The sequence below is a fragment of the Neolamprologus multifasciatus genome, chromosome 20 (assembly GCF_963576455.1).
Source record: "Neolamprologus multifasciatus chromosome 20, fNeoMul1.2, whole genome shotgun sequence".
NCBI lineage: Eukaryota > Metazoa > Chordata > Actinopteri > Cichliformes > Cichlidae > Neolamprologus > Neolamprologus multifasciatus.
Window position 1 is genome coordinate 9220082 of NC_140458.1, and position 26926 is coordinate 9247007.

The 26926-nt window shown below is 41.4% G+C and overlaps 1 protein-coding gene across 6 annotated transcripts in view; it reads left to right on the plus strand.

Annotated features, from left to right (window-relative positions):
* magixb (MAGI family member, X-linked b) overlaps positions 1–26926 on the plus strand; it is a 51134-nt gene that overhangs the window by 1106 nt on the left and 23102 nt on the right. For 5 of the 6 annotated variants that reach the window (XM_085147210.1, XM_085147212.1, XM_085147214.1 and 2 more), the window contains exons 2-5: positions 12674–12963; positions 14752–14868; positions 20597–20716; positions 25344–25508. In XM_085147210.1, coding sequence (XP_085003336.1) covers positions 12684–12963; positions 14752–14868; positions 20597–20716; positions 25344–25508 — 682 coding nt within the window. In that variant the 5' untranslated portion in view covers positions 12674–12683. Of the gene's footprint in view, positions 1–9; positions 4443–12673; positions 12964–14751; positions 14869–20596; positions 20717–25343; positions 25509–26926 lie in introns of those variants that run through there. The other variant, XM_085147211.1, reaches the window with a different exon arrangement.

Genomic DNA, 26926 nt, shown 5'->3' on the forward strand with positions numbered 1-26926 from the left:
ATTTCCCTAAATATGGGAAATCTGAGAATTTGTTGTGTGTAAGCCAAGTGTGTGTGAGGTGAGATGAGGGGGGAGGTAGAGGGTGGACTGAGAGGAGAGAGAGAGAGTGTGTGTATGCATGTAAACTAGTCAGCCTGCGTGTGTGTGAGAGAGAGTGTGAAGAATGTGGGTTTGTGATTAGGGTGGCAGATCTTTTGGATAACAATGTCAGTTTTAACAGATGTAGCAGCTGTTAATCATGTGCTCATGCTTGGTTGTGTGTGTATCTGTGTATATGTGTGCACATGAACCCTTGAATGGCTTTCGAAAGTTTGTTGAGCCCCGTTTCATAAATCCATTCGCCCGTGTGTGTTTTTTCTCTCCACTTTTCAACCCCCTGCTCCAGAAATGGTCTTAATGAAATGCTTGATGCACCTGCACCCATTTTGCCCTCAGAAATAGACTGACTTGCAAAATGCACTCTATAGTTCACAGCCAGGTGTGTGCATGCATGTGAACAAGTGCCTGGCAGCTCTCTGTACATGCTTGCGTGTGCGAGTGTTTTTGTTGTAGTTCGTTTAGGGTGTGTCCTGGTTCCATAAAGGCATCTTGTATTAAATTGATGGATGTGTAACCCTGAGTTAATAGCGTGCATTGCCCTGGGTTTAGAAAGCAGTCAAGGTTATGCTGTTAATATAAATCTTTAATTTGTTAGTAGAGAAACATACATGGTGTGTTAGGTAGTCCACACACTGAGTGCTCCTTCTGCTCTGGTACTCACATTGTTTGTTTTGCCTTAGCTTAACCTATGCATCCAGCACCTGTTTTGCACTATAAATAAGGAGAGCCTTTTATTCTGCATTTGTCCCCCTTTTGTTTCCAGTTATCCAGCTCAAGTTTTAACCACCAGTAAGTGGAAATGCATGTCAACTCCCCTTTCACCGCTAACAAGAGGGGAGGATGAAGTGAGGTGCATTTCTCCTCTGTCGTAGTAATGCATGTCATCTGGGAGTTGGTGATTGTCTAATTATGTACCTCCTGTGTCCTTCGGCATCATGAATATTCATGCTGTTGTTTTAAGGTGTGGTAAAAACAAAGTATATGTGTGTGTGTGTGTTTCAAGGCAGTTTACCCTTGACAGGGCAGGGCTACGCAGGCACATTCTCCCATCTGTGGTCCAAACCTTTGCTCCCAGCCACTGCTTTTGAATTCTACAGTTGTAGCTTGCTCTATTCTTAGTTCTCAGCAGTTTGTGTGCAGTCTGATATGAAATTTCAACAACAACAAAAGCATGCCCGTGCTGGAACTACCTCTCGTGGCCATACCTGCACACACACTGAAATTCAGTTTGGATCGGCCAAGCTGCCTTTAAGTGGTTTATTCTGACTTAGGTAGAAAATCAATAACTAATCAATGCTAGTGTGTGGAGTTACAATTTACACAGTTCCATATTTGAAATGTCAAGAAGGCAATGAATCCTTGTATCCTTGAGTCAGATCTGAGTTGGACAACTGGGATCAATATCAGGTGGTGAGACTGGCAGCAGGAGCAAGCGAGGGTCACCTTCACCCATCCCTACTGAATCAGCAGTATCTCTCTTCCACACACACAACTGAAGGCACACACAGACACATATACTTGAGGGCCTGCTTAGGTTACCAAACTGCGACCTCACAAAAATGCTCATTATAGTGAACTGAACCTTCCCTCCCATTTCCTTATGAATTATTCATTTTGTTATTATGATTTCAGCCATTCTTTCATAAGGTTACCGCACCCTTCTCTGTTTGGATTCTGTTTCCTTCCAGGCTTCCACTGATTCCCCCTTTTTTATTTTTTTTCATCCGCTTTGAATTTTCCTAATTTCTTTCTGCTTTTCCCTTTTGGTCTCTCTTATCCATCATCACTGTTGAGGAGCTGATCTGCTGTGTTTAATTAAACTGCTCCGTCTTCCTGATGAGAGCTAATCTGGGATCGCGGCGAGGGGTGCACCACTTTTGCGTAAAAGGGGACCTGTTGTCACAGCGCTGGTCCTCAGAGGAGCAGAGAGTCTGCACAACATAAAGTGACCCTCTAACGTGCCTCCTGCCTTGACCTTGATCCCGTGACTCTAAATATACAGTTCGCCCAAGGCGAGCATCACTGAGCTTGTGTTATCCTTTCAGGTGTGTGTGTTTGTGTTTGTGTGTTTATCTGGGTGTTGCTCCAAAGCTCAACAATTTTTGGATCTCACACTAAATCCCCTTTTGTCGTCAACACCCAAGCAGCTTAGTAATAGTTCAATAAAAACATGAACTCATTTTTGGATTTGTTGATGCCGTGCAGAGAATTTTTTTTTTTCATTCCTTCTATTCTTATCAGCTATTCATTGTGTTGAGTTTATATTGAGTGTGTAAGAGTGGAAAATGCTTTAGTGCATGTGTATGCCACTGTGCATGGCATTTTGAACCCACGAGCATTTAATCTTATATTTATAAATCTGCCACTGCTGTTTGTTTTATGTTGAGCACTCCCATGCCCTAGATTTGAGAGAGAGTGAGCATCAGGGAGGTTTAGTACACCCGGTGTTGCTTGTGCAGTTTGGTGTAAATGTTCGGAGCGAGAGGTCAGGGCATGGGTAAGCGATAAGGCGACAAAGTCGGAGCTGGGAAGATTTTCCTGTGCAATTTCCATCTGTCTGCCACTCCACCAGTCACATGAATTTAAGGTCACTGGTTATTTAAGATGCTTTACTTGGCTGACCTCCAACACCTCCTGGGAGGATGCTGCAAGATTAAGAGCAGTGTGCCTCACCACAGGTTAGAGGGAACAGATGAGCTTATAGTGCTCAGTGTGTGGGATGGGTTCAGCTGAAGGTTTTGTTTTCTTCACTGGTACCTAATTTTTCACTAAATACCCTTTTCTCTCTGAACTTCCAAGATAAATGTTTCAAGATGCATTCTGGGCTCTTTTCAGAATGAATGCCAGAAATGTTAGAAATAAATGGATTTGCTGAAAATTCATCAGTTGTTATTTTAAAGACTAAAATATTCTCTGGTTTTGTTCAAACTCTTTATCTTGTGTGATTTAGGAAGTTATTATGGACTTTGTCACAATGAGGCTAGTTTAGGACAAAAAGACATATTGATAAGTCCAAACAAACCAATCATTAATAGTTAGGTGTAACCCTGGAATGATGCTTTAAACAATGTGAGTTAGTTCATAAAGACTGAGCTAAAAATTAATAATGATAATCAATTTATTGATTATGAGCTGCACTTCTACCACATCAAAAGGAGCTAGTTCAGGTGGTCCAGCCATCTGGCTAAGATGCCTCCTTGACATCCCTAGGTAAGGCATTAAAGGAACAAGGTGACAGGGCAGACTCAGGACATGCTGGACAGATTACACCTCCTGGTTGGTTTGGGAATGCCTTGCGTCCCCCTACAAGAGCTAGAGGAGATGGCCAGGGAGAGGGAGATCTAGGGATCTCTGCTAAAACTGCTGCCCCTATGGATGGAATGAATGAATTATTTTACAACAAAAATTAAACTCCAATCAAAATGTCAATTAAACAACAGACAAATGGTGAAAAACTTCACCACAGGTGTCGTGAGCTGAACATAAAAAACATCAAATAGCTTTTTTGGTGGGCTCAACAGACCAAACTCTTTTCATTTAGAACGTAAATGATTAGGTGAGTAATCAATAAGTCAATCAGGAGAAAGGTAATCAGAAACTATGCAGAGTAGGGTCACTCAGTCAAGGAAAACCTTGAACTCCTGACCCACAGTGGCTCTGTTATGCAATGGGATGTATAATAATAATTGGATGGTTTGGGTTCACACGTACCTCTAGTGGGAGGGCCAGGACAAATCAATATATATCCATAAAAAGGCACAAGGGGTCACTGAGGGACTTAATGATTATGAAAATGATGGGGATCAATCAATGCTATGGCCTTCGCTGTCACCAGATCTTAACCCGAGTGAACACCTGTGGAAAATTTTGAACTGACGTGTCCCTCCGCCACCACCATCAAAACACCAATGAGGAAATATTTTTTGGAAGAATGATTCACAAAGGCTTTCATTTACATCTCCTGAAGAATCAGTCGAGGGAGTTCTGAACCTGTTCTGGTGCTGCTTGAAGGCCAAATACCTCATACCTCACACATTATGTTGGGTTTTATTTGTCACCCTTTTGTGTACAGTAGTAATGCCAAGCTACAAATGTTACACGTCTTCCTTTAACATGTCAGTGCTACTGTTTTGACTCCAGAATCCACCTGTAGCAAAGAGTCTTACTTCATTTGTTCTTTTCCTCACTCATCCACACCTCACCTCCCTTACCTCACTTCCTGTCCTGGTTTCCTCACTACCGATTGGCTCCCGTGTTCCTTTGTTGCTCAACGGAATTCACCTGCTCACATTATATAAGGTCTGCACTCACTCTTTTCACTCCCATATGTGACGGCAGCTTAGGTGAGTTAATTTTGTTCTTCTTCTGAGTAGAATGTGTATATTTTTAAGTCTGTCATTTAGTGTAACCTTCTTTTATCTCGTCAGAACGAATCAGTCAATGTGTCTCAATCACTCGTTTAGTTAAAATACTTTAGATATTAAGTAAAATAAGTCTAAAACACATGGACAATCATGGCTGTGTTCTTTGCATTCTGATAACCGTTTCCTTTTAACCTGCTAATTAACTCTCTAACCTGTAGTCTCCAGGATGAGGAATGCTGGAAACGTTCCTCAGAGATTTTGGCCCTTATTGACATGATAGCATCACACAGTTGCCAGCTGCACATCCATGATTATACTGTAATCTCCAGTTTCACCACATCCCAAAGGTGGTCTGTTTGATTGAGTTCTGGTGACTGTGGATGCCATTTGAGTAAAGGAGATTCATTGTCATGTTCAAGAAATCAGTTTTAGATCATCTGAGATTTGTGACACGTGACTTGTTATCCTACTGGACACTGCTGTCAGAAGGCACTTTCTCCATAAAGGGATGAACATGTCCAGTATTAGTACTCAGGTGGGCTGTGGCATTTAAATGTTGCTCAACTGGTACTAAGGGCCCAGAGTGTGTCAAAAAATATTCTCCTACAATATTCTACAACCAAAATCCTGAAAAACGGATAGAAATCAGGATGCTTTTATGCTATTTATAACAAATCTTTACCCCATCATCTGAATGTCACAGCATAAAGTGAGGCTCATCAGATCTGGCAACATTTGCCCAATCTTTTTTTGTACAATTTTCTGTGAGCCCATATGAACTGTAGTCTTAGTTTCCACCTCGTAGCTCGCAGGAGTTGCACCTGATGTGGTCTAGTGCCCCTTTAGCCCATCTGCTTCACAGTTTGACGTGTGTTCAGCGATGTCTTCTGCATACCTTGGTTTTACTGAGTGGTTACTGTTGCCTATCAGCTTGAGGCAGTCTGGCCATTGTCCTCTAACCTCTGACATAAACAAGGCATTTTCACTCAGAGAACTGCTGCTTACTGGATATTTCCTCTTTTTTAAAAATCCCAGAAATTGATGTGTGGAAAAAATCCCAGTAGATCAGCAATTGCTGAAATACTTAGAACAGCCCCTCTGGCAACGACAACACCACTTTTAAGTCCTTTAAATCTTCCTCACTCTGATGCTCAGTTTGAACTTCATAACATTATTAGGTCTGCCTAAGTGCACTCAGTTGGTGCCTTGTGATTAGCTAATTCATTCATTTGATACTACAAGTATACCTAATAAAGTGGCAGTGAGTGTATTATGAAGTGCTGAGCTTGGAGCTTTGATGTTGAACACTAACTAGAGCTGCCGTCTGACTGAAATGTCTTTTGGTTTAGGCCTTTTAAAGACATCATGCTGGGCCTTTGTTGTTGTTTTTACATTTTACAGATTTAGAAGTTGATGCAATATTTGGAAAAATAAGCAGGAGATTAAATGATTATGAAAATAATTAATGTAACACTTAATTCAATTTAAAGTCATGAGAAATAAATTAGCAGGAAATCCTAACACTTATGAAACAAGGATCGAAAATTATTTGACTTTGTTCATTTTTCATCTGTTTACTGTACCTTCTCTGGATTATCTAATCAGCAATAGTAAAAACACTGTTTCTGCTTCAGTGTCACGCAGTGTCATGAATGTCAGTGGACATTTATTATAGCCGTTTCAAAGGTTTGATGTGGAGCAATAGTGTTGTTGGTCAGTAATCATTATGTAATGCACAGTCATGCTGACTGGCTTATGCAGCGTTGTATAAAAACAAACAAACCCTCTCTTATTGTTTTGTTGTTTTGTTCTGTTTATTCATTGCCAGCATTTGCAGAGAGACCAACAAATGGAGCGCTTAGGCATGCTGGTCACATTCTAGCTGACAAAACACAAAGTCAGTTCATCAATATCCACTGGAATTTACATTTAGGAAAGACAACTGTTCGTCGCCTTGCATTTCAGCGAGCATGCATGAAATACAAAATAAGCTTACATAAATTCAACGAGCATTGTAGCTGAGCTAATTGCCCAGGCTAATTTCATTACCGGAGGCTCCATTTAGAGCTGCAACAAAATGTGGACAGCAGAGCAAGCGTGACTCCAGCAAGTCAAAGCAACCAAGAAGCTTTTATGAGCACATACTAGTTCTGCTGCTTCGTGAAGCAGCAGGACAACAATTAATGACGTGAGGATTTAAAATGAGATGATTAAACTGGGGAGAGCAGCATTTGATTAGAGCAACAACTCAGAGGCAAAACGCTGATTGTGTTAAAAGTTTCTCATCTTTGGAAGAAGTTGAACAAACTCTGCTTTTGTCAAAGCTGATTATGTCAGAGAGTGATCTACAAGCTGAGAGACGGCTTTGATGGGGATGAGGGCCGGCATCTAGATAGACATCAGGAACATGTGGAGAATCACGAGAGCTGACAGTCGCTGCTTTCCCCATAAAGCTGGACCTCTATTATCGATACAGGCAGATTTTGAGAATAGGTGTTGAGGTGCCAAAACGAAGGTTAAATTCATTGCTAACAGCTGTGTGGTCAATAAAACGGTTTTAAGTGCTGTTATGAATGGAAGTCTGTGCACCCTGGCTTCGCCCTGCTGGATAAATCTGTCACGACAAGATGTTCTTGTTTTGCTGGCCTCACCAGAGACAATTTTTACCGAGCAATTCAATTATTCACCCGTCTTAACTGATGTGTTTTGCTTACACCTGTTGGGGGGGGGGGTTCTTCTTGAAGGTCTTTCAAGACATCGTCCGGCCCAATGTCAAGTGCTATTCCCTCTTGTCCTTGCTTCGTTGCTTCAAGTTGACTTTGAATTATTGAGCTCCATGGCAAAACTCATCTCTGTAACTTTAATAAATTAACACCCTCGAGATCCAACCTGAAATAACCGCTAAGTTAATTTGTCGTGTAATAAAAATATTCTGATCATGACTATGAACTGCCAGGGGGAAAATGGCCTTTTAGACAAATCACTGTAAAGGACTTTGTTACCTATAAATGCAGCTTTTTGCACTGCTGTTTCAGAAGGTGTTATTATATTCTGTTGAGGCTTAAAGTGCACTTTTGCTTTCTTTTATTGGAAAAATAACTATTGTGGTTAATTAGCTAAGAACGACAAATGTTCTGTGGATAATGAGTGCTCATGTAGTTCAGGGCAAAAAGACATTTTCATACAGAAATCTGTGAGGCACAGCTGTTTGTGTTATACACTGACTCGTAGCCTCTAGCACATGCACTGTAGTTTCTGAATAAACAGATATGATGAGGAAAAAAATGGGCACTAAGAATAGACTAAATCAAGGAATTGTGTGTTTTGCCCCTGACAGATCACTGTGGAGGTTGAAATTACACTGAAAGGCAGAGGTTGCAAACTATAGAGATCCTCACTGGTGCAGAGGAAGTCAGTGAAACAGGATATGTATTGGTCAGCTCTTTTCTGACCTAAAGGTCAGGAATCTCTATAGAGCATTCTTTTTATAGGCTTAGATATCCGTGACCCTGCATATTGTTCAGTCTATGTAATTCATGCTCTCAGAATGGCTTTACTTATAGCAGTGCTAGTGGGGCAATTACTTTGGTCCATATTAAGCTCATAACTGTGTAATGAATTGCTATTAAATTATGTACAGGCAATTACAGCCCCCAGTGGATGAATCCTACTGTCTTCCATGTCACTATTTGATGTGTTTCATAGTGGAAAGATACTATATTGACAAAAGCATTGGACCACACCTCTTTATCTTTTAATTCAGGTGTTTTTAGTTCCATTGTATAAAAATAAAATGTATAAAATCAAGTATAAATCAAAATCAAACACCTAGCCATGCAGTCTGCCAAAATTTTGTCACTGATTATTTTAAAGAATGTCGCCGCTGCAACCAATTTGTGAAATTTCTTTCCTCGTAGATAGTCAATGAGTTACTAAGTGGTGTTATTGCAAAGTCGAAGCGTGAGTCTTGAAGTAGCAGACCTTTGACATCATAGAATTCCAAACTTCTTCTGACATTAACAGAAGAAGTACAGGCAATTACCCATTGCGCACAAAAACTGCGCAATGGGTGCTTCATAACATAGGTTTCCATCTTCAAGCAGCTCCAGTAGGTGTAACGTGAAGGTAACTTGGTTCCTGTTTCCTTATAGTGTACCTCTTGATTGATTTGGCATTAAGTACACAGATTTATGTTTCCACAGGATCAGCTTCATTAGTCTTACAACTTTAGTAATACACGTCTGACATGCCTGTGCAGGTTCTCAGTCATCCAGCTCGTGGTAGTCTAAGGAGCTTGGAAAGAAAACGGCTGGACTCCTTTAAGTTTCATTCAAGCAACTTAATGAAGTCCAGTCACTCTCTTTCCAAGCTCCTTAGACTTTAGTGATTAATTTTTTATTTGTTGACATCTTAAAACTAATATTTAATAATTTAATATTTCAATTAGTCCTGTGTTAATGGTTTGGGCCCAAATCCTTGCAAAACTGCTGGGATCCCTTTTACTGCTCTTTATTTGATAAGATCGTTGATAAGATCAAGAACAAGGTAGAAACTACAGCTGTTATCTCTCAGCATGTTGCCATGCTTATTGGGAACATGTGGCTGACTTTAGCTTAAAACGCAGTCACATTGCTTCTAGCTGCATATTTTTAGGTTTGCTTTGAATCAGCATGAGAGGATGATTAAGAGCTCATCATTTTCATCTCATAATTAGTTCAAGCAGTCACGTATTGCGATTTTGATCAAAGGAAATTTCATACGACACAAAATCTAATTAGTATTTCAAAAAATTCCTTCATGTTTTCATACAATAGGCTAAAGGCAATATCACCTTTTGGGTTGTGTTCTCCTTTTGAAGCCTATTTTGTAGCATTATGGTCATTGCCATCTTGGATTTTTGGAACCAAAAATAAATATATGTGAATCAGAAAGTGGAATGATAAGTTACTGGTCAATGCTTGGCAACTGCTATCTGTTAATTAATGCTAAACAACATACATGTAAACTGCTAGAATTTAACACACTAAAACTGAAGAAACAGCTTCCTGGATGTTGCTGAGGTGGCACTGCAGACTATTTAAAACATGGACGAAGTTGCATTGATAACATCTATTGGTTTGTAAAGTCCCATTTTGCCACCGCATGCTCATATAGTAGCCATTTGCCGATGAAATCCATCAAAATGAGCATCATAGTGCACTATGCCAAACTCATTAGGAAAGTGCTTACTGAGCTGAGGGCTATTTTTCCATAGGAGTCTATGCATGCAGACTTCTTTGTGCAACTAGTGGTCATCAGAGATAATCCAGGTTTAAAAGACTTCCACAGGCTTCACATTTAGGCCCAGCAGCTATATTGATCTTTCATAAACAGTCTTTGGGAGACCATTATTGCACTGCTATCCTAGTTAACATCCAGCTCTGGCTTTAAACCTTATCACTTAACATAGTTTAAACAGGTCAGTAATTAAAAAAGGGGAAAGAAATCAGTCATTACAGTTGACATAAAGGTGGAAATTAGCTATGGAGACTAAATGAAATTTCTGCTCTGTAGTTTATTTTAACATGGAAGTCCATGTAGATTGGTTCTTTCTTCCTCTTTCAGTTTTTAAAAACTTGCCATTCAAGGAATTGCATTTCATGCCACTCCTGTATTAGCTTAATTTTCAGCTATGTGGAGTAACTGATTTATACAGATATGGTCCGATACAGGTAAGATCATCATATTCAAAATTATATTAAATGCAAACAAATGATTTCTTAGTAATCTATTAAATCTAACATGATAAGATCACTGCGTAGAGTCAGTAGCCCTTGCTCCTCCCCAGCCTTGATGACAATGTGTTTTTAATGAACATGGTAAGATGAGCGTGCAGGGCCAGTTTGTAGTGTCAACACCAACAGCAGGGAGAGAGAGAGAGAGTGTCAGAGTGTGTGTCTGCAGTGGGACGAGTCAGGCTTCAACAACCTGACAGGCTGTGGCTCATTAAACCCCCATCAGACGCAGGAGGTCAAGACAACAACTACATCTCAGGCAACAGACGTTAGGCAGAAACACAACACAACTGTGTAGTTCCAACAGAATACTGCTTTATACCTATGAGTGGTTTTATTTTAAGCTTTTTAATCTTTACTGTTGAGACGTTCCCAGAAATCTTTAGATAAATCATGAAAAGACCAACAGCTTATAGACTTATTATTCAGGGACGATGCAGATGTTGTGTACAATATGATTAAATGGAAAAAGTTGCTTTTGTTTGTATTCTGGCCTCACGCCACCCTTAATGCACGCTGTATTGCTGTGTTTTCTGTGTGGGCGGATGGCTGGCTGACTTCGGAGAAGCAGGTCGACAGTGTAGCTGCAGAAGGTTTCACAGTGGGGTAGAGAGAGGGACTGGGGGCACTGTTTGGCAAGACTGAAGCGATAAGCATAATCTCAGGCTGAAATATGCCGGCGTAAACAACGCTACTTGTTTGATTGTGTTTAATTCAAGTGTGCTTGAACAACAGTGACAGGCTGTTGTTCTAGAAAGAAATGTGTGTTTTGGGGTTCAACTATTTCTCTAGTTTCGCCTGAGCTGAAGGCCTGCAAGGTCAAATAAGTGAGTCCTACGCCAGCCCTCAGGCAGGGTGGCGCCTCTCGATCTCCATCTGACCTCTGCTTTTCCCTTTTTCTCTCCTCTCCTGTTACTCACTGAGTGCACTGCAAAAACACAAACAACCCATCTGTATTTCTGGGTTTCATGGTTCTGTTTTTTATAATTCAATCTTATATAAAAAAATTTAAAAAAAACCCACACCAGGGACCTCCCTTCTTTAACTGAGCAGCAGCAGAGGATGGAAGAGGATCTCTGTCAGATCTGCAAGTCGATTTGCCAGTCAGCTGGAAAGGATTAGAAATATCCTGTCCTTCTCTCACTCTTTGAAGCAGACTTATTAGGTCTGTTGGGTCAGAGGACCCTAGGGCCTCCCTACTAGCTCTGGGTCTCCCTAGCCAGGGGTCACCGCAGCCTTTTAAGAGGATTGCATCTTGGTGAAGTGAAGTGTAATGGCTTATTTCCTGGCCACACTGGAAGTGGAAATCAGTAGTATCCATTTGGGATATTGTATTTAAGCAAAATTGACTTAGTGGAGGTGTTCCAAAGTAAGTAAGAAATATGCTTAATTGTGTTTGATGAGAAGATTGATATCACCATCATGTTGCTATGGTAATTATGAAGCCTGAGCCGGGGGGTAGGTAGCTTAACTTAGCATAAAGACTGGAAACTGAGGGCAAAAGCCTGCCAAACGCTGCCCAAAGAAAATTAAATCTGCCTGCCTGACTTCTAAAGCTTTTATTCCACACATTGTGTTTGTCTTTTTGATTGTGATATAGTGTCTTGTGTGGCTCCGTCTTACCGTGTGTTAAGGTGACAATGCTGCTCTGATAATGTCAGAGGAACATTGTCGGTTCTCTGGCAGTGCAGCTGTCACATCCGGGACGACTCAAACAAATCTTCACCGTGCCAGCTACATCCTCCTGCACCCTCCCACCCCACCCCAACACACAGCTGCTCTCCAGGAAATGTGTTTTAACAAAAAAACAACAACCCAAAACTGTATTTCAGTACAGCTTTGCCTTATTACTTCTCTTCTTTACCGTAACCAGCTGCAATTAGTGGACAAAACATCACCCTAGCAGAGCGTAGGCGAATCTATCCATGGGGAAATAAATGGCGTGGTTATTGATGATCTAGAAAACGTATGGATGAAGACAAGTATGTGAAAATGGATTCTCATACCTCCATCAAACTCACACTCGATTTTTCCCATGTGACTGTGGCTGTGCACTCATGGCCGTGCTGCCTGTTTACACATAAATAAAACGTCAGCCAAGTGCACAGTGAGCATGAGGGAAAGTTTCTCTCAGTCTTTTGGCTGTTGTGTTGTTGTGTGTTTGCATAAAACATAGACACATTTTCCATGTTGTCTTGTTCTTGACTTTCAAGCTGCCATCCTAACCTGTGACTCTAGAATTATTCATGACTCTCTGATGTGAAACGCAGCAACTCCACAGGCAGTAGGCATCTGCAAACTGACAAAGGTTAAATAACATGAAGTCACAGGTTCTTTTTCTTCCTTGTTATGTAACCGACACTTTTTCCCCTCCTTTTTTTTATTGTCCGACGCCTTCTGCTCGCTCTCTAAACACCCGTTTCCTTTTCTCAACAGTTCATTTGCCATGTCTAAGTCGGCGGTGAAGAAGCTGCACTGGCGTTCAAAGGTGCTAGACAGCTTTGTACCTCTGCAAGGTTCGTCGGGAGAGGTGGGGATCGCCATCGGTGGAGGAGCAGATTATGGAGAGTTTCCCTTTGTCACGTCAGCCCCGGGTGGTGGCCTCACTGTGGGTGACATCATCCTAGAGATTGGAGGAACACCAGTTTTAGGGATGACATTAGGAGATGTCCGTGGTATCCTCAACTCTTGCCCCCATCCTATCCGCATCAAAACTGTGTCACCAGGTATGACTCAGCACCCAAAACAGCCAACACATTAGTCTGCAACTCATTTAAATAGATGAGCAAATTATGGGCACAAAGGCGATGAAATGTGTGAACACAGGTCTGCTTTGTTTCTGGTAAGGCCCTCCATATATCTTAATTCTTAATCTGAGAGTCCCACACTCTTACTGTAGACAGTTTACAGTGACTTATCACTGTTTATCTTGCACGCCATTGCACTTGTTTCATCTGTCTACACCCAAACAATCTGCTACACTTGCTTCCAAGCTGTCATCCATGATATTCCTGCACAATAACACCCTCCCTCCCCTGAGCTCTCACACTCCAAATCGCCGGTCTGTAGTGTTCTGCTCTGCTGATTTGTGCTTGTCAATTATGTCGAGAGGACTGGTTAACATGTGGGTAGGAGTTCAAAATATTTGATGACACATGACAAGAGTGTGGGAATCGAATTGCCTGTCACTCGTAGTTAGGCCTTGATGTTTAGAATAGAGGGCTGGGGGAACGGATGTCTTTGTCGGCTGCGGACAGAACGATATGTCACCAAAGTGTCACCTGACTGCACCTCCCGATGGCCTTGCTCGCTAGATTGATGGCCGATTTGGCCACAGGGGCGTAAATGGGGACCTTTGCTCCTGGTCGTTCTGCTACCGGTAGATCCATTATCATTTCTGAAGTCTGCCTGGTCCTCTCTGTGCAGCTTGACTGCATGTGGTGTGGACAGTGATGGATGATCTGATGCTTTGGGTTTCTGTACCACACCTCCTCTGCTGCTCCTACTACTACAACTCCCTCTGCTCCTGCCTCAGAATACTGACATCAGGCTACAGTCCCGAGAGGAAGCAAGCATTAATGCTGCAGAGAGAAAACGAAGAGCAGTGATGCCACACAAATCAAAAATACCCAACTTTAAAATTTCATTCTCTGGTTTTGATGACAGCAAAGCTCCAGAAAATCTTCTTTGCATTGCTGTTATTCCTGGCTTCAGACATATGCTTAAACATTGTCAGTTCATTCAGTTCAGATTTGAATTTTGCTCTTCAGCAGACTAGAAAATAGCAGCTGTTTCGTAACATCATGAACAAAGCCGCCATTTCCCCCAAAGGGCGGGAGGCTAGATTCATTTCCCTTTACAGGCAGCAGCCATATGTGACCAGTCATATGTACATGCTGCCTCCACTAATAAAGTTATATCACTGATCCTTTTTTTTTTTAAAATAGCCCTCTGTAAATTCTGCCTGCTCCTGGGCAGAACCACTGTAACAGCCAGTATGGATAGGGGGTGACAGGAGTGTGGATGGCTCGGCGACAGCCTTCAGGGGAAGCACTGACAGAATGGTCGTCTGTCAGACTGACAAACTCTAGACACGCTCAGTCCATCCATAACAGCACGCGGCCTGGCATCAAAGGCCGTAAAGCACGCGAGACGATATTAAGAGATCAGAGAGGAAACAAAGCCCCGCTGTGTTGATCGGCTCTGCCTCCCCTGGTGACAGCCTCTACCGTTGTGTCTGGAACAATTAACCTCAGTAGGCTGTTGTAGGTATACGCACGAGGAACTTGGACAGGCACGTTTAATTTTCAGGAGCTACTATGAAGTGATATAGAGACATCAGCAGGCTGTAAAGTACTGGTGTTAAATCCAGCTTGTCAGGAGTAAAAGTTAGCGCTTTAGATAAATTTAAGTATGCATCATCCTACTGTTTATGCTTACTGAGCTGATTTATTTCTTTTTCTCTCTCCTTCCTCATCTCTATGCCAAACTTGTTTTATGTGCCCTTCCCTCAGGCCCCACATTGTGTAAGGACCTCAGGTTGTATCTGAGTAAGTGCTTCACACCCGGATCAGTGGACAGCCAACTTCAGCAGGTCATCAGAGAGAACCTCTACCTCCGTGCTGTACCTTGTAAGTCCTCTCCTGGGTTTCACTTCTTATCTTTATATCCAGTATTCCTGTATGTATCTTGCCTTTGTATATCTTATCTTGTCTACTGCAGTTTCATCACCTGTGTCCTGATGCTACCACGTGGCATGCCCTAATAGCAAATGTATTGTCTCCAGGTGTAATTCAGTTTTATTTCACTGAACTGTATTCAGTTCATTTCAATGAAATTGTACTGAATTAAATGAAAATACTGATTTATAAGGGCATGTCTCTTTTATTAGTTGCTAATATTTTGTTTTTACGCCAGTCTCATTGTTCCTGCCATGTAAACATGAAAGGTGTTGATTTGCATTTGAGCCGGCAGAATTGTTTTGATCACTTTCTTGTGTCAGTGTATATTTGTATGGAGTTATATTTTTTTTATGAAATATTAAACGTTGGCATATGAGAAATACATATATTTTAAATCAGCTTTTGGTAAAGCTGACTGAACTGTAACAGCAACCATTTGTATTGTCACAACACTGAGCCTTTTCCTGAGTGGTAGTCACATGTTTACAATCCACATCCGTAAGCTGTTTGACCGTTTGTTTGGTGGGATATCTAATTCTATTCATGCTTAACAAGTTTTTTCTTTTGTCCTGGTGTTTGCATCATGTCCTGAAAATCAAGCCTGTGGTCTGCAAACGCCGTTTCATTTTGATGCCTATGACTAAAATCAAGCACAATGGCAGCCAAAGGCAGCTAGTTGTAGTGCATCTGTTGCTATCTTAATCCTCTGTAATATGACGTCACTGGAAACAGCCAGAGGATATAACAGCTGAGTAGAGTTTTATCAGAGAAGCTTTGTGTTTTGTTGTATTTTCCTGGCTTTCTTTAATAATATATTTTGTTGTTGTTGCTGGGGGGCTTTTTTTTCCTTATTTTTTTAAGGTGGTAGTGTTAAATATACAACCCACCTCATGTGTCAGTATTGTTAACCTTGTCGTGGCAGTGTGGAGTTTTGTTGCTAATCTCTCCTTTAGTCCATGAAGTAGGTCATGTGGGACAATCTGCCCCCGCACCACATGACGCACTCGCTGACAGAACAAGGAGTGGTTGAGAAGTGCGTAAAAGAGTTTAAACTGCATCTCTCAGTATACCGCATGCTTATTGTCATTACAGTGTAATTGCAATTTTAGCCACACTCCCTCATTACTTAGCCATGCATCTACACAAGCAGCTGCTCAGGGACTGAATCGCCCAAATTAACATTAAGTCTTTCAGCTGTTTTGTAATGAGAACGGTATCAATAAGGAGGGGGTCTTTGTATACACAATAAATGGTTGTTAAATGATTTCACACGTTAGTTTGAGAAAACAGGATTTATATATGTTTACCTATACATCCATATTGATTAGATATTGATTTATCACTTGAAACAGTCCAGAGGATCCAAACTTGGCAAACTACCTCCCATCCCTGGGTGCTTTATTTTAGTAAGAGTGACAATAAAGCAGACTCAGCCCCTGCAAGTGCAATCCCCTGACCTGCTGAAGATGACACCACAAAGATGCTGTTCATCTCATGCTTATAGCAGCACAAGCATCTCCGAACCGATCACATTTCAAATTTGATCACTTGTAGATACGTAGAAGCTGAATTTTCTTCCTTTTTGTTGTTTTTGTACAAGTAGGCAGCTGTGTTTAACAGGAACTTAAAGCTGAAGAGTTTTCATCAGTGGCTCATTGTGGCCCCCTTCAGGATCATGTGCGTGCTCCTACTGCTCCCTCCAACACCTCCTTGAATTACCTGATACAATGAGTAATTAGCCTCAGTTCAGGTTTTAAAAACGTGTTTGCCGTAGGGAAGCAAAGATGGTACGAGACTACCTCAGTTTTGATTCGCTTTTTTATGTGTAGATAGTTCTTCCCTGGAAACTGTGCTCAGTACCAATGAGCTATTTCAGTCCTTAAACCCTTTTGATGAGACAATGTTCTCTGATATTCAAGCTGGCACTGATGTAAGAAATAACATTACAAAGGCTCAGTCAAGAGGACAGTGCATAAAAATGGAAATGAATTGCAGAACTAAGTAAATGCAGGCTACTGTATCAATAATTCTAAGGTGGAATTAAATTAAAAGCAAATGTCTATCAGTGCCAAAGTGGAGGAGGGGACGGCTGCGGTCTAATAGCCCTGTGTGTGCAGAGAGGATGATCGCTGTGTAGCTTTGGAGAACAGGTACATGCTCAATAAACAATCCTGCACCCTGTGTTCTGTTCTTTTATACAGATTGTTCTTTTTTGTCTTTTCATTCCCGTTATTTTGTTCTGTATTCATGCTTTGCAGAATTTACATGACCCTCCTCAACTTTCCCATCCATATTTCTATAATCGCATTTGCACATGTGCCCTTGGATGATTCAGAACCAATGTCACGGTATCAAGGCTGGCTGTTTCTCTTTCTCCTCCATAAAAGACTTTTATAATTGTCTTCTGAGTGAGTCGGAGATAAGAAACATCATCATTTAGTTATTCTAATATGCTTGCTCCAGCATGTCACCCAGACTCTCTGTGCCCTTTTCAACTGCAGGATTTATTGTTGGCTATTTGTGTGCAGTGATCTTGACAGACAGCTCTCTCTGGGTGTTGATACAGAGTTCTGTGTAATTACCTCTTCAATCCCCCCCTCGCCCCGTCCCCCGAGGATCAGAGCGCCGCTTATACGGGGACAGGCGGGAAAGAAGATGTCAATAATCCATCCTGTCTCCCCGCTGACATGTCATATATGTCTCCGAGGAGGGTGCATAGATAATGAATCTGTGACTCTCACCATATCAGCTGGAGTGATGCTGTGTGTCCTGAGGGGAGGGGAAGAATCATAGACATGTCAGATGCCATCAGGAGATTTGCAATCAAATCTTTAATTAGTAAAAGAAACTGCTAATTTTTTTTTTTTTTTTAAGAAAAGCATCTAAGAATAGGTTTTTTTTTTCTGTTGCCATTTTTGGAAACCAGAGGTGCAAGACCCACCCTGATCTGATACAGATAATGCATCACATCAGCCCTTCTCATCCACTTTAAACATGGTTGACAGTTTCCTAATAAGCTGGGACTGGAGCGTCAGACATCACTGGAGACAGTAAGCCACATACTGGAAAACTCAACATATGGAAGTAAAACACAAAAAAGAGGTTAGCCCAACAGGCATGAAACCAAACCGATATAGAAGCGCATAAGTGATTTGAGCATATACTGTTCATTAAAGGGGACCTATTGTGCCAATTTCCAACTCCATGTTGTATTTTTTGCACTACATGACAGTAGCTTTGCATGGCTCACAGTTTGAAATAATCCTTATATTTATCTTATACTTGCCTTTGCTCATCCTCAGTTAGAAACAAGCTGTTCTAGCTAGTCTGCTTGTAAACCAGCTTCTAGGAAAGATGAAAAAGAAAAGGTGTAGGGAATGTAAAAAAACAAACCAAATCACAGTGATGCTGATTCACACTGGACTAATATTATCTTGGAACCTCAGTGGCTGACAAAGTATAGTAGGTAATTTGTGGCTGAAATTTGACTTTTGACTCTGGGTAATTCTGGTCCTTTGTGATTGTGGCTTCAGAAGAGAAGATCAGTAACACAGATTTATCACGTCTGTGGGGCAGTTTAAAAATAAATCCTGTTTAAAAGTTTTTTTTGTGGGCAACCTCCTGATTTGTTTTTTGTCTCTCTCAGGCTTAACCTGAGCTCACATCCTTACCAAGCTGACTCTCAAGTTGACTTATGACTTATGCTGAGTTTAATAATAACTATGGCAGTGAGGTAGGTGATGTTTTCAGTACGAGCTACAATGACTGTCTGACTGTTGACTGTTTGTCAGTAGCCTTTATGCTACAGTTGACCTGTTCTGCATATTATTGTTTTTGTACTATATTGCAGCAGCTTTGCATGCACAGTTTTAAAAAAAAATCAGTTTTCATGTGATACTGTGCTTTGGTTCAGCCTCTCATTTTATCCCTTGTCTTGATTAGCTCCCCTGCCTTTAAGCCCCCCTCCCTCTGAGGCAGGCTTTCTTCTGATTGGTTGCCCCTGGAAACAGAAGATGGATGGGTGGGGCTGATGTTTTAATGTCAGATGACCAAATTAAAATTATTAACCTTGAATATGTCTAAAGCCAAGTGCTTAGAGTGGTCTGAAACCCAGGATTTCTTATACATACTTGGAACTCATATTTTTTTTAACATTTTCCATGTTTGGTATGAGAGCCTGCCAGTGTAACAGTAGTTATATGACAGTAAATAATGAGCAGCATCTTAGGTTACTTTTAGATACATTTTACGCTTCAGAAAGAGCAGGTCAGGCTGATGGAGATTCCTCATGCTCTCTAATGTGTGGTGCCTCTGTGACTACATGGATGAATTGGCTGCAGAGTGTGTGAGGGCTCATTGCGGGGCTTTGTGTGCACTTGTGTGCATAAAGTCCTGTATGTGTCATTGTGGCTGCGAGAGCTGCTCCCAGGACAGCAGTGCATTAATCATGGGTTTTATAGGGTAGCTGGGTATGACTCCCTCCTGCTGGATCAACAGACATCATATATGGTCCTCTAGGAGAAGGACAGAGATTTGTCCTTAGTTTGGCTTTGGTTGGGGATTTTTTTGTTTGGTTTTTTTTTTTTTTTTTTTTTTGTCTTGGGAAGTGAATTAATTGTTTCAAGGTCAGTGTGGGTGCCACAGTGTTCAATTTGCAAATTAAAATTACGCCACTGGATTTGCGAAAGATAATTTTGTGGTGTGTGGTGTGATATTTTTCACACCACATGTCTGTACTTGTGTTTAATTGGTTGGAGATTTGGCATTGGGGTTAAAATACAGCACGCACACAGCGTTACCTCAGTGATCCCACAACGACACAGGATGCTTTTACTTGGACTCACCGTTCTCTTCCAGGCCAAGGTCAATGTGAATCAATTATGATGACAGACCATTGATCATCTGAGTGCTCCATCTTCACAATGGTGATAGAGCGGCTTTAAGACTTTCTCAGTGCCTCATTAATGTTTAATTCGGTTCTTATTGATCTGTTTATAATAAAGAGGCCTTGGTAAATGCCTTTTGTCATCATTGTGCTTTTCATGCCGAAGGGTAAAGTTTGGTTTGTGGATGCTCTGTTCACCTTGGGCTGCTTTTACAACAACATGGAAATCCTTTTATTAAAGAAAAAAAGAAAAGAATAGCCGACTTGGTTATTTCTCTGCCAAGGAGAGAGCCAACGCACAGGTTGGGGCTTAGAGTTGTTTGTGTATTTGTTTCCTAACAAGAGAAATCCACCCTGCCAAATTTCACAAAACTTAGTGGTGAATTAGAAGCGGTGTTACATTTTGCTGCAGAGCTGCATCAATGCAAATTTGCATTGATTTGCAATCTGGTTGTAATGATCAATGCATGTTGTAGTTTCTCTCCATTTCTACTTTTTAGACTATTTTTGACACTGCTCTGAATTAACCAGTAAAATTAATCTTGTATAGAGCGATAGGCTTGTTTCATATTTCATCTATTTTGTCAAACTTATGTACTTATGTAATCCTAAGCTATTTATACCCTGCTGATTTGCAATTTTTTTTCAACACTGAACTCAGATTGATGACCCCTGACGAGAGGAAAGGGTCTTGATTAACTGATACATCATCCATGTCAGAACTGATGGTGTATTGAGCCCTGTGATGTTGATGTATGACATAATAATTTGGGTTTTTTTCTTCTCTCCTAGGTACAACCAGACAGCCCAGAGAGGGGGAAATCTCAGGGGTAGACTACAACTTTGTCTCTATTGAGGAGTTTTTCTCTTTGGACGAATCGGGAGCGCTGCTCGAGAGTGGAAAGTTCAAAGGTAAACACTTCAGCTAACTTCCTGTGCATTCACAGACTGCAAGATGGTGTTTCATTATGCAGAGAGATGAAAAGCTTTCTTTACAGCATCTCTGGATTCTGATCAGACAACCCAACATACATCAGACAATGAGAAATAACCCCTCGATGAACACAATTTACATATAGATACAGATATACATATATAAATAGCATAAATTGGTGTTTATATGTCAGAGGATTGCTGGTTAGATTATTATTCCTGAAAAGATTAAATTTCTACTTTTCACTTTTGAATGAACTTAAAAATTTGGTTGAAATCTAAAGCAAAGTCCAACCAGATTCAGCTCAGAAAGCAGCGGTGTGTTGTTATTGTTACCCTAGGTTTTGTCATTTTTTTAGCCTTTTAAGGTTAGCCTTCTTATCCTGAGATTTCCATCAGCAATGGGGGACATTTAAAAGTTGATGTGTACAGTAAACCAACGCACGTGGATCAGTATTTAACGTTTGACCGTCATTATCCACTGGAGCAAAAACTGGGTGTGATTAGGACACTTCAACACACAGCGAACACCATCCCCACAGAAAAAATGGCCAGAGAAGCAGAAGAACATCATATCAAGAAGGCCCTCTGTAAGTGTGGTTATCCCAGGTGGACATTTGTCAAAGCCCCAAGTGATCTAAGAGAGAAGATCAACTGCTGCCTAAGCAAAAGCCCTTAGTGATGCTTTATGTGTCAGGAGCATCGGGACAGTTGACACTCATTTTCTCTAAACACTGCATCTCTGTGGCTTTCAGACCCCAAAAAACACTGGGCCAAAAGTTGGTCCACTCCAAGAGCCCGGTCCCCCAGCACAAAGAGAGTAATATAGTGTATGCTTGTTCCCTCCTGGAGAACACGGCGGGTCTGGGCCCAGCGCTGGAAAAATAGCTGCAGGGCAGGATGGCTGCTGTGTTTGTTTGAGATTACTCCTCACCCCCTACCCACCCCAGTTGCTTGTCACATGCTCCATAATGTTGTGCTGTGGACATTTATGTGCTTCTGTGCAGAGGAGTTTTTCTGTATTATCCTTTTGTGTTACACATTTCGATGTTTTTTTCCCCCCTTGCCAACTAGCCTGACCTGTAGGTACACTGAGGGCGATCGTGGCTCAAGAGTTGGCAGTTCGTCTTGCAATCGGAAGGTTGCCGGTTCGAGCCCCGGCTCGGACAGTCTCGGTCGTTGTGTCCTTGGGCAAGACATTTCACCATTTCACCTACCGCCTACTGGTGATGGCCAGAGGGGCCGATGGCGCGATGTGGCAGCCTCGCTTCTGTCAGTCTGCCCCAGAGCAGCTGTGGCTACAACTGTAGCTGCCTCCACCAGTGTGTGAATGTGAGAGTGAACGGACAGTGGAATTGTAAAGCGCTTTGAGAGTCTGGAAAAGCGCTATATAAATGCAATCCATTATTATTATTACCTATCTTCTGATCATTGGTCAATGGTCATGACAATCTCCATATAAACGATCCAGAAACTGACCTCATAGTCCATTGTTTGCCAGTGATGCTAGTTTCAGTCATTGTGCAAATGTACTCTTTATAAGGTTGCGGAAACTGAAGACTGAAGAAGTCAACTGGATGAATGACAAAATGTTTCACCCACTGAAAACTTTACATCCAGATTAACAGAATCATCTTTTTGGGACATGGTATGCATTCACTGGCTGCTTTCTTGTATACACCTGTTCAACTGCTCATTGATGCAAATGTCTAATCAGCCAATTAGACTGCAGCAACAATTCAGTGCATTTAGTCATGTAGACATAATCAAGATGACCTGCTGAATTTCAAACTGAGCATCAGAATGGGGGAGAAAGGGGAGTTTTGTGACTTTGAACGTGGCATGGTTGTTGATGGCAGACATACCAGTCTGCTCAAAAGCTGCTGAGCAGCTGGGATTTTCCCATATGTCTTTCTGGGTTTACAGAGAGTGGTCTGAAAAACAGAAAATATCCAGTGAATGGCAGTTCTCTGGGGCAAAATGCCTTGATGAGGAGAAACAGTTTCAGCTGACTGCTGACTATTTCCATCCCTTTACAACTACAGTGTACTCATCTTCTGATGGCTACTTCCAGCTTGATAACACCATGTTACAAAGCTCCCATCATCTCAAACTGGTTTTTGGCCTCAACAGTCACCAGATCTCAGTCCAGTAGAGCAACTGTGGGATGTGGTGGAGTGGGATATCGTGGATGTGCAGCCAGTAAATCTGCAGCAACTGTGGGATACTACCATGCCAATATGGACCTAAATTGCTCCTTGAATCTATGATATGAAGAATTAAAGTGATTCCTGTACAGGCGTCTTTGCTCAGTCTTTTTGTAAGGGTGAATGACGAATACATGTACAGATTCACGCATGTTTCATCTGAGCCTTAGTCTGGAAAAGGTCCCTCTCCTTTGGAAGACTTTCTGGTGTGGGTCCAGTGCCAAAAACCGTGTACCCCAGGAAGCCTAATCATTTTCAGACCTGTGTTGTTAACTTCCTGCCTGATGTAGACCCTGGAAAGGATCTTCCTCACCCACCTGGTGAGCACAATACTTGACCCTCTACAGTTTGCCTACTGTCCTGGGTGGTGAAGGTCATCACTGACTTTGTCATCTGGTGTGAATTCAACCACCTGCATGTCAACACTAGTAAGATGAAGGAGATGGTAGTTGTGTTCCAGAGAAAACCAACTCCTGGGTGTTCACCTTAACAGTAAACTGGACTGGTCAGAAAACACTCATGCTCTACACAAGAAGGAGCAAAGTCGGCTCCATCTGCCCGGCAGGCGGAGTACTTTGGGGTGTGCAGGTCTTTACTGAGGACCTTTTATGACACAGTTATGGTCTCTGCAGTAGTCTGCTGGGGAAGATGGCAACATGGAAAGGGGCCGGAGCCAACTAAATAGACAGGTGAAGAGGGCCAGCTCTGTCCTGGCCAGTCCACTCGACTTTATAGAGGAGGTGGGTGAGTGGAGGATGCTATCCAAGCTAACGTCCATTATGGACAATACCTCATATCCCCTGAGCAGCTTGTTTAGCTGTTCCAGCCATGTTGTAGGACGGAGCACTCATCCCGACAGCAGTCAGGCTGGGCAAAACACACGTACAATAGATACCTGCTAAAATATATGTGTATGTATAATCACTCCCACTGCTCTTTGTGTGCAAATGAAAAAATCTCCCAGTGTATTTTACTGTATTTACTAACCACTTATAAATAGTACAAATTACTCTTGTATATTTTTTTTTTACTTGTTTATTTTGTACAATATTTTTTCTTATTTATTTATTCTTCTATTTTTATTTTTCTAATATATCTCCAATTCACATTTTCATGTAACATGTGAATTCCCCCAGTGTGGGGTTAATCAAGTCTATTTCTATGTCTGAAACCACAATTTTGTACCAGTGCAGGAGTCAAAGAAGGCAGACAGGCAGGTAGTGAAACAAAGGTAACTTTAATCAAACTAAAAGAAGAAGCATCAAAAGGTGCCGCACAAGTGAGAGCATCATAAATCCAAAAATGGAAACAACGTGACCAGAGATCAAGTAAAAGAGCCAAAAGTTAAACAGTTAACAGAAAAAAAAACCCCACCATGAGACAACTTGTCATCTTTACATTTTACCTTCTGTCCATGCTGCACAACTGAGATTTATCTTGTAAATTTGTAGGTGCTCTGATTTGTTGCTTAAGTTCTGTTTTTTTTTTTTACATGAACCTATTTCCATTCTTTATGCTTAGCTCAGCTAAATGTCTCCTGGCTCACATTAAGTGTGCATTTATCAAACCCATGTCATATCGGTCTTCACATTTACTTCTCAGCAAGAAAACACTGGAAGACTTTTGTCACCCTCTTCCCTTATTGTGCCTCTAACAGTGGTGATGTGTAAGGTAAATACAAGGAGGCTTCAAAGGCTAATTCTTGGTGCTTATTCATGAAAGCTGGTGATACTCAGCTTGTATCTTCCCCACAGACTCTTCCTTTTGTAAGGGTCAGAGTGCTGCCTCTGATTAAAAAGCCTCCATGCATTAACATCCATAATTTCTAAGAGTTTAATGGGAGCAATAAATGCCATCCTCACCTGCCTTGCATGTGACATTGACGGACGTATTGCTACAGTAAAGCAGTCTGGAGTGTCGGCAGCGTTGTTCGTCCAATCGCCTGCAGAAAGCGCAGTAAACGGTGACGGCTGGTGACCTTGCTGCTGAGTTCACTAATCTAATGTTTCCCTCAGCCCATTTGGATCTCCACGAGCCAAATGGAGGGGTGGAGGTAATTTCATTTCTGCTTTAGGAGCTGGAGCAGATGGCTCGTTATAAGAATGTAGTTTATGATCTCAGGGGATACATAACAAAGGTGTGTACATGCATATGTTGTATGAGGTATATATGTGCATAATCGTGCAATGTATTTACCTCATGAATTCATATCATGTTTGAACTGTTCATATAGGCTTTGTAAAATTAATGATCTTCAAATTAATGCCAGTGGATTTGAATGGGCTCATAATGTCCATTAATCCCAATATCTCAGTGTATTTCATTATAACATTTGACTTTTTCATTGCATCTCAATTTATTAAGAAAGGGCGTCTCTCTTCTGCTTTTCTCTGTCTCAGGGAATTACTACGGCACACCTCGGCCCGTTCACGTTAGTGCAGAGAGCCCCCCCATCACCTACCAGGAACACCGCAACCTGCTCAGAAACTTCCGCACACGCAGCAAATCGCTCAGCAACTTGGAAAAGGCTGCACCAGAAGGCATACACAACGAGGGAGACTCGGGCAAGTGTCGCTGAGCTAAACTATGGCCGGTGCTGGCAGAGCAATAAATGTTCGTCTGCATCTAAGTAATCATAAATGAAGCATTGAAGTTATCAGTTATATTGAGTTATTTATATAGCATATCAGCAGTGGGAAAATGTATCTTCTCAGAACTGCAAAGTATTCAGCAGCTTAATACTGCGTCGTCTCTCTATCAATAGCTCCAGTCTCCAATGCCCAAATTAATCAATCATTAGCATGATTAGTATGCTCTAAAATCTCAGTTGGGCTGTGGCCTCATCGATTGCTGGATCACCTCCAAGGGAAGGTCAAGCTGCCTTGGGTCAAGCAGGCAAAGAGGGAAGCAGACAAGTGTGCACACAGAGAGGTGAGGGATGAAAACTAGCAAATCATGCGACAAGAAAGCAGCATTGTTCGACTCGAGTCATTAGGCTCCCCAAACATACGGTCATTGTAGGTTTTCGTGGCAGTTGTGACCAAAATACTATCTCGTTTAAAGAGAAGGCTTAAAAGGCTCAATAATCACCAGTGAGAAAAAAGACTAATGCAAAGAGCTTACTTTCAAAAACATATTTAAATAAAAGCATCATCAGCGAAATGCACTTAAATGATCAAAGTAGAAGCAGCTTGTTACTAATAATGCTTCGACTTGTGAGGTCCTATTGCAGATATCCTTTGCCTGGGACTCAGTGTGGGTATTAGGTCATAAAAATACAAGAATATTTATTCAGTTGTTATGAAGATACCTCCAAATTTGTAGTGGTTAACACATTCGCTTGGAAAATAAAAGGGCACCGGTTCGAGTCCAGATGGGGACGCAAATTCTCTTTGGTTTTCTGCCAAATCAAAAACATCTGGAGCTACCTGCTGTGGCGACCCCTTGTGGCGAGAGAGCATTTGGAAGTAGTTCTCATTCAGACCATGGATGAATTTCGTATGGACCTACATTTACTGAGCCAACCTGGGAGGCACGAAGAACCCGAACACTCAGAGGTTTCTGTGCTCTATTATATATTCCAGAGAGACTAGAATAGCTGCCAAAAAAGTCCAGGAATAATGAGAAATAAATGTAAATGACCATAAAGACACACAGTGACCATAAGAGATGCAAAATGGATTAAAAATAACCACAGGTTGAAGCAAAAAGGTGCAAAAGCTTTGCAAGATACAGCGATCAAGACAGGAAATTATGACATATACAGATATTTTTGTGCTTTCATGATTAAAAGGAAACGACAAGGGCCTCCAGTCATACACTTTCAAATGATCCCAAGCTACAAAGAGTAAAAAATATAAATATAAACAATATTACCCTTTGAATTGTGGTGAATAAGCTAAAGATAAATAACCGAGTGAAATACAAATACTGCAAAATTATATACTTGAATAGACTGCAGGCACAAAGAACAACATGAAAC